Source organism: Neolamprologus brichardi, chromosome 7, assembly GCF_056152115.1.
Source record: "Neolamprologus brichardi isolate AB-2024 chromosome 7, ASM5615211v1, whole genome shotgun sequence".
NCBI lineage: Eukaryota > Metazoa > Chordata > Actinopteri > Cichliformes > Cichlidae > Neolamprologus > Neolamprologus brichardi.
In genome coordinates this window covers 65,583,594-65,595,855 of record NC_142110.1, presented here as the reverse complement: position 1 = coordinate 65,595,855, position 12,262 = coordinate 65,583,594, and the positions used below count along the sequence as shown (strand labels likewise).

Genomic DNA, 12,262 nt, shown 5'->3' with positions numbered 1-12,262 from the left:
CCTTCCTCCACTCTTACAGTGTCATGAAAATGTATTTGACCCCATCCTGATTTCTGATGGTTTTTAAAAATATTTTTCACACTTTACATGTTTCAGATCAAACAAATGTAATATTGATGGTAAATGGCCTGTATTTATATAGCGCTTTATTTTGTCCCTACGGACCCCAAAGCGCTTTACACATTCAGTCATCCACCCATTCACACACTGGTGATGCCAAGCTACATTGTAGCCATAGCCACCCTGGGGCGCACTGACAGAGGCGAGGCTGCCGGACACTGGCGCCACCGGGCCCTCTGACCAACACCAGTTGAGCTATTCAGAGGTGGATTGTGATCATTGTCCTGCTGCATAACCCGAATGAGCAGTTACAGCAAGTTGTCCAGATCCTGAAGCAGCCCCAGACCATCACACTGCCACCACTGTTGGAATCTTGGCAGTGACACCTTGTGGTGAAAGAGTTAATTACAGCCACATGACCGGCTGCCCTTTGACGTATGGCAACACAACAGCATAGAAAAGCCTGATTTTCCAGATACCTGCTGCATTTTAATGTTTGACTTTGTGCTGACTTTAGAATAACCACCATGTTTGACTGTTGGTTTCCTCTTATGAAATGCTGCTAATTTATGCCAGATGTGACAGGATGTAAACCTTCCAAAACATTTTGTCCCTTCAGTTCACACAGTATTTAAAAGTGGAATATTTGTGGAAATATTTCTTTATTTTATTTCTTTACTTGGGCAGCGGTGGCTACCACCACAGAATTCATTTTTCAAGCCATGTGCCAGCTACAGTTAGGTCCATAAATATTTGGACAGAGGCAATTTTTCTAATTTTGGTTCTGCACATTACGAGTATATTTTAAACGAAACAGCTTAGATGGAGTTGAAGTGCAGACTCTGAGCTTTAATTGAGGGGCCTGAACAAAACGATTACAAAAAAATGTGAATAAAGCATTTGGACAAATTGCATTGCTCAAAATAAAATGTTCATTTCTAATATTTGTTTGAAAACACTTTGCTGTAAATGACAGCCTGAAGTCTTGAACTCTTGGACATCACCTGGGTTTCCTCCTTTGTAATTCCCCTTCTTTGCTTTAATAAACTCCTCAGTTGTTTTGGCTATATGTTTTGGGTCATTCATCTATATTACAAAACACCACCCCATCAATTTGACTGCATTTAGCTGGATGTGAGCAGACAGTATGTCTGTTAACACCTCAGAATTCATTCGGGTGCTTCTGTCCTGTGTCACATCGTCAATAAACAGTAGTGTCCCAGTGCCACTGGTATCCATGCTCGCCCAAGGTATGCTTTGAATCATGAGCTGCTCCATGTTTTCTCCATACTTTTTTCTTCCCATCAGTGTGGTTGAGGTGGATCTTGGTTTCATCTGTCAAATGAACTGTGCTGACTTGCACCTTGTGGTGAGTCTTCTGTATTTACTTCCATGCAATCTTCCCTTTGTGGTAAACTTAAATATATCCATACATACCTCCTGGACAGTCTCGTTTACTCGGTTGGCTGTTGTGAAGGGGTTTCTTGTCACCGTGGAAATGATTCTTTGATCATCCGCCAACAGTGGATGAGCCGTGGACCTCCAAGTCTTTTTTTGCATTGCTGAGTTCACCAGTGCTTTCTTTCTTTCCCAGGATGCAACAAACTGTAGATTTAGTCCAAAGATCCAGACTTGGAGGCAAACCTGACCAATGGAAGATTGGCCTTTATTTACATGGCAGCAACAAATCCACAGCGATAGTGAAAACATCTCTGTAATGAATCCAACAGCCAAACACAAGGGCAGACAAACAGTACATCACAGAAAAGAGTTAAGAAAACTGAGGACTTAAATACACACAAGGTAATAGCTGGCAAAACAAGATCAAATTTAACACAACTAGGACAAGAGATTATTTAAAAAAAAACAGAAAAACGAACGCTGAGACTAAAATGAATGAACTTGACAGGCCAAACTAAACACAAAGGCTAAACTGACTAAACATAAAACATATGACAGAAACACATTAGACATGAAGAACATAGGTGTGCAGGAAAAACTTGAGAATAACAATGAAATCGATGAATACAAAGGTATTAAAAAAACTGAAAACTACAAAAGTAGTAAATTCATCCCACTCCCATCCTGTTTTCTAGCTTCAGGAGCAGCAAGAAGACAGCTGTAGACTTTCAAAAGTAATCAGGAGGCAGGTACGGTACAAATAAGTGTGGAGGAGTCCAAAAGACAGTCCCCTTGTCTGTCACAGGCATCTCGTTTTGTTTTGTTTTTTTACTCATGTTTAAAGTGCCTTTGGGTTTCTTACAAATCTAAGTAATTCATCAGCATCATTATAATAATAATAATTATTAATAATAATCATTAGTATGACATTCACACTGTGGACTTCTCAGTCGTTCTCCTCAGGAACAATGGAAGGTGAGATGAACTGTGTCAGTGTGAAGCACTGAATTACAGGCTGATGTCAAAACAGGTGACAACTCTACTATTGGGGATGTTTCAGAGAAAGAGGAATCAGCACTGCTTCTGCCCCACCTGGAAATCCTATATAACCCTATATTTTGAATGAAAAATGCAAAATCTTTCATAAATATTTTTCTCATACCTAAAGATGAATAAAAATACTTGAATATGAATAAACAATTTTGTCCCCATAAGTGACTGTTAGTCCCCAGAAGCATAGTTGAGTGCCAATTTTTCTGTCCTCAAAAAGATGTCTAAACATGCGCGCACACACACACACACACACACAACCCCGTTCAGCTATCTTAGTGAGGACCTTCACTGACATAATGCTTTCCCTAGCCCCTTACCCTAACCATTAAAAGTGAATGCCTAACCCTTACTCTAAACCTAACAATAACCTAATTGTAACCCTGACACTAAAACCACATTTTGATCCTCAAAATTGCCTTTAAATGCCTTCAAATTTGTGAGGACCAGTGACTGTTGGTTCTCACAAGTATAGTAGAATGCAGATTTCGGTCCTCACAAAGATAGCTAGACAGGAACACACACACACACACACACACACACACACACACACTGCACAGGCTCCTGTCAGTACTTTATTTTATTACTTCCAGCCACCGGGCGGCGCTTGTTATCGTTTTTTCTCTGAAGCCAATGCCTCCGATCCTCAAATGCTTCATAAAATATCTTCGTAACTGTTTTGTTTACGTTTCATGATTCAGAAGATACGACATTTTAAAGCTAGTTCTCTTTCTTTTCTCTTTTTTCCATTAAGCCCCGCCCAGCCGTGCAGCGTTGAGAATCAAAACGTGCAGCCGAACGCATGCTGATGACGACACCGTCGACGATCCACAACAACAAAACAGCAACAGAACTCAGCTGTTTGCTAGCTAACTAGCCGGCCTGGTTGCTCAGCGCTGTTCTCGGCAGTTTCCCGTCACTCTGGTTTAGCCGCAGAGGTTTTAGAGCTGCTAATACGTCTGGCTATGAAATGGTTTCTAGAAAACCCTCAGTTAAGTTCTGCAGTTGGGTTTAATTTTAACTTCCTTTGTCTCCTTTTTGCTGGCTTCTAGCTGATTAGCTTTACGACTGAGGACGGAAAGGAGGCTGCCTGCTCGCCATAAAGGTAACCACTCGTAACGCGCAAAAAACAAGCGCATAATGTCCAATGCGGTGTTAGTGCGCAGACTGTGAAATAGTCTAAATGTTGGCCTGTTGCATTTGAGAGAAGCTGGAAGCGAAGTATGAGTGATGGTGGGCGAATAACGGAACATTCAGCGCACCTGTGCTCAGGTTACGCTGTCACATGATCTATCCTGTAACTTCACTCCTGCACGTTATCTGAAGTTATTAAATGTGGACGTAGTAGCGTTACAAAAACCTGGTTGTTGCTCTATGTGTAGCACCTTGATCAACCTGTGTCGTTTTTAAATACATTTACTTGACAGGATTTCACAGGAAAAGCACTAAAGTTGCACTTTAAAGCAAAAAGACGAATTAATGGGAACATGTTCTGCGCATGTCTTTCTGCTCTTTATTTATTTTTATTTTTTTAATTTAATTTGTGGACTCGCTTAAGGCACCTTTCTTATGATTGGCTGCACCAAGCAAAGTGGAGGCTTGAACGGCCGGTGGGTGTGGCACACGGATATCCTCAACAGAGCTGACCTCTGACCTTTGGCTCACAGGAATTAGTTGTAGGTACACTGACGTCAGTATTTGAAGCTTTGTATTTAACGTGACAATACACCACTGAAAGAGCATGATGCATATGATAGATAAAATGATATTTTGGCAGTGCTCTTTTCCACCTACAGAATGGGTTGACTTTATGTTCCTATTATATGTTGTTGTTGTTTAAGGTGTTTCCTCCTGCTTTTACATTTCTATACTTTATACGTTATCATCACACAGGCACAGTTAATGGTATATATTTCTCAGAAGTCAACTTGAAATGACCCACTGGCCAATTTTAGTTGGACAAAAAGCAATATCTTTAAGGATGAGCCTGGTATTTCTTTAAAAATACTTGTATATATTTGTAGTGTAGAAGTTGCTAATTATTTTGAGTGCTTCATTTGTATGTTACAAACTGATTAGGCCTCAGTCACACAGGCTTAGAAACAGAGTAAGGATGTGAATTGCCTGACCAGTTGTCAGCTGTGCACCAAACCCTCCCTGCAGGCCTCGACTGGGACAAAAAAATCGTCCCGGGCATTTTGACTAGAGACCAGTCCACAAGGTATTATAGGAAAAGCCATAAAGCCTTTGAATAAAAAAAAATGCTGTTGTGACAGTAATGTACACGCTCTTGTTGGTATATATGATTTCTATACATTTTATATCAGATGACCACTTTGGTTCTAAGATTCAGAATTAATTATTTATTAAAAGCTCGACATTTTAAATGAGAATAAGAAAGAAAAGTATTTCTTTGTGCCCCCCTTTCCCTGTTAATGCCCTACCTGGCCCCCTGGCAACACTTTGCTAGACCCGCCCCTGCACAGTTACCAGCTGTCAGCTACTTAGAAAAGGATTCTGGTGTTATTTGTCTCTCAGAAACGGTTCATTAGCAACAGGAGGGGGGGGGGGGGGGGGGGGGGGGGGATGAGAGAAGAAGAGGCAGCTGCAGCGTAAAGAGATAAATAAAATAAATCCAGATTTGTGTCTTTCTTCCCAGAGTCGATCATGAAACACTGGCCAATCCACCATCTTTCATTGTTTATACTGTTACAAAAAAACAGAACATTGGCCCACCCGGCAAATGCCCAATGGCCAGTCCAGCTGTGCCTCCCTGTGATTGGTGACTGCAGTCACTTGTAGCTTGCATGGGAGACATTGACTTGTCGGCAAGAACTCACCATTTACTCTCCAAGCTGCAGTGCAATTTGCAGCTGCTATCAGCCTCCTGTAACCACTCACTCAGACACTTTTTTACCCCTCAGCTGTAAAAGGCGAATGGGCCCAAGATTGTGAATGCGACAACTCGAGAAAATGGCAATGAAGGACTTTCAAATGGATACCATGTGTGTATCTAGTAAAAACGTCTGACGAGTTTGAATCTTAGTGACATCGGGCTCAAGGTCAGGGGTCAGAGGTCAATTTTTCTGACTATCTTGAGAATGCGATAACTTGAGATGGAAGTCACTTAGGATTATTAAATTCATATCTACTAGCAGGCTGAGGGGTACCACTTGCTACTTTTTTCCTTCACCATTTGGTGGTTGCCAGCTGGGTCACTTATCGGTCTGTATCCCTGGGTGACTGAGGCCTTGAGCAGCTTGTTTCATGCTCATGAACTCCAGCGAGTGTCATAAAACTGTTTTCAGTTACATTAAAAAAAATTGTGGGCATTGACCAGAGAAAGCAAAGAGAAGGTGCTTAAGGTCTTAATCTACGTTGTCCATAAGATTCTGTAACACTGAGAAGGCTTTAGAGTCTGTTCTGTCCAAGGGAGCCCACGGCAGAGTTATGGGTGAGATTTGGGAAAATCAGCGAAGGTATTCACGTACTTGGGGAAGGCAGTTAAGCCACAGTCTTTCAGGAATACTAAGGTTCAGTAAACAGCTCCACAAACCATCATCAGGCAGGCCGCGTTGTTAAGTTTTACCAGACCGGCAAAGACTGTAGCTGAGGACGTTTCCATGATGTTAAATGTAAAAACTCTTACTAACACTGAGAATATAAACATGAATATTGGCGTTGATGATGAGGATAAATGATGCGTACAAGACACCAAGTTTAGTATAAAAATCACACACACTGGCTCCTGTAGAGATTATTTTATTCCACATGTTATCATCAGCAACTTGGAAAAAAAATCTTATTTGTTTCTGCTTCATGTTTTTATCTTGAAGGCACTGATGCAACAATGTTTATGGCAAAGTCTGACTCCAAAAGCAGCTGGTGGAGATTCTGACCCCCACCAATGACCACGAATATTATTTCTTCACCGTTCATCATGTCCCCACGAAAAAGAACCCTCGTCCCGGTAAGCAGCCGGCGGAAAGCAGCGGACGACTACTTCCCCTTCAACTTGCTGCCGGTGGAGTGCCAGCTGCACGTCCTGTCCTTTCTGAACGAGGTGGATAAGTGTAGCTGTGCCCTGGTTTGCGCGAGCTGGAGCTGCCTCGTCCGCTCGTGGAAGCTGTGGCGGGTGGCCGACTACTCCCGTCGCGTTGGTTTCCACCTCGGTCAGGAGGGGTTGCTCGTTTCCAACCGGGAGTTCGAGAGGTGGAAATCCTGGGTCCAGCACTACACCTACCACCTCATCTCCCGCCGGGCCAGCCTGCTCACGCTGAGGGCCAGCTTCGACCTGGGGGATCGCTGCAACAAGTGGGGCGAGCTGCTGAGCCACCTACTGGACAATGTCCACTGCAGAGACCTCAGCCACCTCGACCTTAACTGGACTTTTACTCTTCTAGAGCCGCTCGACCTCAGGGTCCACTCCAGCCCCAGTTCACACCAGGATAACATTACCAAAATAGACAAGGTAATTTGTTTCTACTGGTTTTATTTTCTAAGAACTGCCACCTTACACAGTTCAGGTAGAAAGAAATAAGTTTGCTTTATATCAAGCTAGAAAGCAAAACATTATATCAGGTATGAGTAGTCGTTTTTTCTTTATTTTGTGCTTTTTTTGTGCTGTAGAATAAAAGAGAACAAGAGAAAAAGAATCAGGCATATTGTTGCTCTCTGGAGGTCTGAGCACAAACCCACGATTATATAATGTACAGGAGAGCATGAAGTCCTGATTTTTAGCAATCAAATTTTAACAGAGGCCAGCCTGAAACAGGAAACAAGTAAATACCCCAAAACAGCTCCTCCTATTCTACATGTCAGTGCACATCCCACCTAAAAATCCACAGAATCCCATCTGACTTGAACAAATACCTACATGGTCTATAACAGATACATATTTCTGTTTAACTCTGCATAAGTCAAATCTTTTCACGTGGCTCTAAATGGGTCCCCAAACAGCTTTGCCTATTTTGCGGTTTCTACTGAAAGAAGTTTGCAGTGTTGTTTGACGTGGAAAGTTAGTGATATTCAGCGATTTCAGGCCTCAGTGGATGAAATAACTTCAACAAGGATCAACTTCAAGGCGACTACCAATTAGAGCACAGGATACTGCTGATTGATATGTGATAAGGTAGTTCCTGTGTCGACGCCCATTTACCCAGTATTCATTTTAGTCAATTTTTCCCCAAGCGAGGCCATTATCTTTGTGCCTTTTTAAAGTTTGTTCAATTTTTAATCATTAAAATATGGAAAACATCCTAACTTGGCAAAATAAATACAAAACCATAAAGATGAAAAAAAGGAGACAAATTACATTTTAAAAAATAAATAAAAAAATCTAAATGTGATGCAATAAGGAGCCAGTCCAGTGAGTGATGCAGAGGGTGCTTCGGTTAGTGTTTATTGTCTTTTTGGAAATTCTATTTGTGGCAACTGTCAGGTGAACAAAAAAGACATCATATTCACAGTTACATGCATTAACAACAGCTGCGATTTCATCAAGAGTCAGAGCATCACAGCGTACAAGCTACACACCTCATGTCACCACAGTCGTTCATTAGATTTATACTAGAAGGTAGAAAAGAGGTGGTTCCCTGTAGGGCTGCCACGATTAGTCGACTAGTCACGATTACGTCGACTATTAAAATCGTCGACGACTGATTTAATAGTCGATGCGTCGTTTGAAGCTTTGTAAGATCACAAAAGACGCAGGAATAAGTAGTAGGATTTAAGAGTGTAATAACGGACTGAAACAGAAGATGGCAGCACTGCATGTACAAGGATGCCAGCTGCCGTTAAACCCCGAAGAAGAAGAAGCTGTGTCCCAGAATTCATAGCGCAGCCCAGCTCAGTTTCCAACAATGGCGGCAGCTAGTTAGTTTTAATATTACTCTTATTATTCTTTCTGGGTCACAAAATAAACGTTTAACATATTTTCAGGCGAGAATGTAGCTGTGTAAACCTCAAATATCTGCTCAGTTTATCAAGACACCACATATTTTCAAAAGCGCTCCGACGTTTTCGGAGACGTCTGTTACCCACTAGCTCGATAGCTAACCGGGGGCAAGGCTAACTAGAGCCGTGAGAACACCGGACTCCCGGCAAATCGTTTTCAAACCCACCGCCGTCTTTCGCTACTCAGGTTAAACATGATATATAAGTCACTTAGATAACTTAAAAATGTTATTGTTTGGATTTTTTTAGTGTTTTATTTGTTCCTGAGTAAATCGGTTTGGCTGAGATTAAAGTTATAGTTTTTACACAGCTGAATAAACGTCAGGCAACTGATTATCAGAAGTGTGAGATGCTCAATAATATCCTCCGGTGTCCTGTTATATTTTAGATAGCAAGGAGTTTATTAAACTGCACTGAAACAATCTGCAAATTTCATGAAAATTTAATAAACTATCATCTTGTCTTTATTTTTAGTTAGCACATACCTTAAACACTTAAAGCTGTAAGCTAATGATAGTTATATAAGAACAGATGCTGCTGGTGCAATAAGCTGTACGTTTTACGTCCAATGGATGATGATCTGATTAGTCGACTAATTGTAAAAATAATCGGTGACTAGTCGACTATCAAAATAATCGTTTGTGGCAGCCCTAGTTCCCTGTACCTGGGTCCTCATGATCGTAGCGCATCATACAGTCTTATTGAGGGTTTGGGGGGGTTTCTTTATTATCTACATATAGCGAAAAGTAGCAGGCAATAAAACAGAGAGTCAGAAGCACGTAGGTTATTTGTCCATAATTGTTCGTGATGGCTGCAGCCGTTTGGATGAGCTCTGCATTAGCTGATGAAGGAATCCAACCAATGTGTTGATTCAAAATGACCTAAAACAGCAGCAAGTTTGGATGCATTTCACGACAAGCGGATGAATAATCCAGGTAACAGAAACATTCCTCCACAGTAACGTGTCCGGGATTAAACTACAAACAGTGTAATCACCCCCACATTCCTTCTTGCAGCTCAGATTAACACCCAGCACCTTTAACCGCTGTTATAGGATTAATGCATTCTTATGTTGTGTGTCGTGTGGTCCGTGTAACTGTAGATGTTTTATTTTCTCAAAGATTTTTACTCAGTTTGAATTTATGCTTGAATTTTTTATAAAGGGTGTGATGACATCAGTATTCAGATGGTTTTGAACCCTTTTAAGGTCTGAAGCTCAAATATAGCATCTGCTGTCCCACATGGTGCAACACTGAGACGAAGATATGTTTTACATTTGGAGTGCCGGTCCACTTTTACATGTGTTTCATAGTGAGTGAGTATGAATCCATAGGGAGAGGTAGATTTAAACCCTATCGTAAGAGGAACAGAAGGAGTAGAGGAGTTTTCTGAGAAGCCTGGACAGCACCGGCTAACTCATTTGCATAACTGGTTCAAGTTCCACCTGCAAGTGAGGCAAATATGAATGCAAGCATCCATGACCGGCAACGCTAATGTGTCACTTGTTTTCTTTTCTTTTGTCTTTGATTTGTCAGGTGACCCGCTTCCAGGAGCTGCTGAGCAAGCTGACCCAGAACTGCCCACGCATCTCCAAGATGCGCCTACATTTTGACTGGTCGGATTTGTCCGTGTCGTTGCTCACGCAGTTCCAGCAGCTCCGAGTCCTCGAGCTCAAATACTTCTGGGTCTTTAAATGCGTGACTCCCTCAACGCTGCAGATGCTCATCAAATCCCTGCCTAACCTCAAGTCTCTGACATTAAACATCTTGGTGCCGCTGAGGAACCTCGGCATCTCCTACACCCTGGAGTCTCAGTCTCTGGAGTTTTTGGACGTGTCTCCGAGCCGAGGCTTGGTCTTCTCCTGCCTTAAGCTGCCAGCCCTGCGTGAACTTCGAGCCAAGAAGATTGTCCTGCGTGTCACGCTTGATCGCAGGACCAGGACGCGCATCCAGAGCCGCTGGCCCTGCCTGTACCACGTCCTCCGGGAGGGGACGCCGAAGCTTCAGGCTCTAAACAACGAGAGGCTCCTCCCTACGTGGAGAGAGAAAAGTTACGGAGAGCTGACTGCTATCCTGGAACAGTCCTGCTACTGTGTTCAGCATCTAGACAGCTGGCTGTGGTAGTCAAACGCATGACATTAAATGAAGTTCTTACACTTATCATTTTATGGTGAAATCTATAAAGGAGCTAAATATTGCTTTTACGTCGCATTTTTATTATTATTGTTGTTTAAAAGAACTGAAGACTTTGAGAAGAACAAACTTGTTGCTGACAGAAGTAGATAAAAGCTGAGATTTGATAGAAAAGTCGTTTCCAACTCTTTAACAGAAAGCTGCTGTTCCAGTTGGAAACGTCCAAATCCTGACAAGGCAATCACCCGCAACACAGTTTTCTTAATTTTGTCCAGTTTTCTCAAAGCTTAATGTTAATTCTGTGATTGAAAATCTGCTGGAAACATTTGTAACGCCCACAAGCGGATATGGATACATTGTAGCTACAAATACACCATGAGATGTGTGCACTGAGAGCTAATACCAGAAGACAGCGTGTACTGGTGACGATTAGAGAATAAAGGCAAAATGTTTTAGATTTATTTATAAATTTTATTCTTAAGAAATAGAAATCAATATGGGGGGGAGCTGTCAGCACTAAATTCAAAGAAATGAAGGTAAGAAAATATTGTCTTAAAATATGACTGCTTAATTCTGAAATTATTAACTTTTGACTGGGAAAGACACTTTCTCCCTCATGAAAATATTTTAGCTCTATTCTATGAACATTACATTTGCAGATTTTACTCTAAAACTATTCTCTCGTTCCTCAGTATAAATACAGAATAGGCTTGGTTTCAATCCCAGAAATATTGTGGCTCTTCTTAATATATCAAAATGTAATTTTACAGCTAACAAATTGCGGTTTTTATTTGTATTGTGTGTGTGTGTATATATATATATATATATATATATATATATATATATATATATATATATATATTTTATTTTATTTTTTTTTCTTTTAAAGAGTTTGTACTTTACATTTGCCTTTATTCTCAGCATCAGATTACCAGCATATTTCCTCCACTGTAGAAAGCAGATGGTTATTGTACTGTATTTTGTACTCAGTCGTTCCTTGAATTCGGTTGTATTTATTAGCGTCGATTACTAACTCAAACGGAAGACACGTCGAGTCTTTCGCGAGAGAATTGCACAGATGAACACATGAGATCCGTGTATGCATGCAGTAAATGGGTAAGAGTGTGTGGGAGATGTGGTGCAGGACCAAAAATGCCAACGTGAAGCTCTTCTTCCTAAAAAGCAGCTGAAGACCATCAGCTGTTTCGGTGTGACTGCTCTGACTCGGCTGCTGATTGCTTTCGTTAAGCTGGCGTAATTCCGATCACAGGCTGCCGGGAATGCAGAAACAGTCATTCCAGTGCTGGGCCACATTATTTTAATCTCGAGTGCCCCCTCTGTGGGCAGGTTTATTGTTGATGTGCATCATGTAAATGTGTTTGTCTGAAGAGGGAGCTAATGAGTTTCAGCAAACTTTAACCTGCCCGTCTTTAAAATTAGTCAGCTTCTGATGTCTCGAAACGTTTTGCACATTTCCTTTGCTGTCACAAAAGGCTGATTATTTCAAGTCAAATTCCAGTTGTTGTTTTTTTGTTTTGTTTGTTTGTTTGTTTTGTTTTCAGCTTCATTTGTCTGCTTGTGACAGCAGAGACAGTCGAGTTAATGCACTTGCAGTTACCCTTCTTGTCAGCAGAGGTCCTTATTATCAAAGATTTGCCCTTGAA

At 41.4% G+C, this 12,262-nt stretch overlaps 1 protein-coding gene across 1 annotated transcript; it reads left to right on the top strand.

Moving 5' to 3' along the window:
* Positions 1–3,308: 3,308 nt before the first annotated feature.
* Positions 3,309–10,660, top strand: si:dkey-12e7.1 (uncharacterized). Its single transcript, XM_006805379.3, has 3 exons — positions 3,309–3,616; positions 6,348–6,982; positions 10,002–10,660. The coding sequence occupies exons 2-3, from the start codon at positions 6,419–6,421 to the stop codon at positions 10,587–10,589; spliced, it is 1,152 nt and encodes a 383-aa protein (XP_006805442.1). The 5' UTR covers positions 3,309–3,616; positions 6,348–6,418; the 3' UTR covers positions 10,590–10,660.
* The last annotated feature ends 1,602 nt before the right edge of the window (positions 10,661–12,262 follow it).

Excerpts from the sequence above, each read along its gene's own strand:
- si:dkey-12e7.1 (XM_006805379.3), top strand. The coding sequence starts at position 6,419 with ATGACCACGAATATTATTTCTTCACCGTTCATCATGTCCCCACGAAAA. Across the intron at positions 6,983-10,001 it reads ACATTACCAAAATAGACAAG|GTGACCCGCTTCCAGGAGCT; the intron begins GTAATTTGTTTC and ends TTGATTTGTCAG.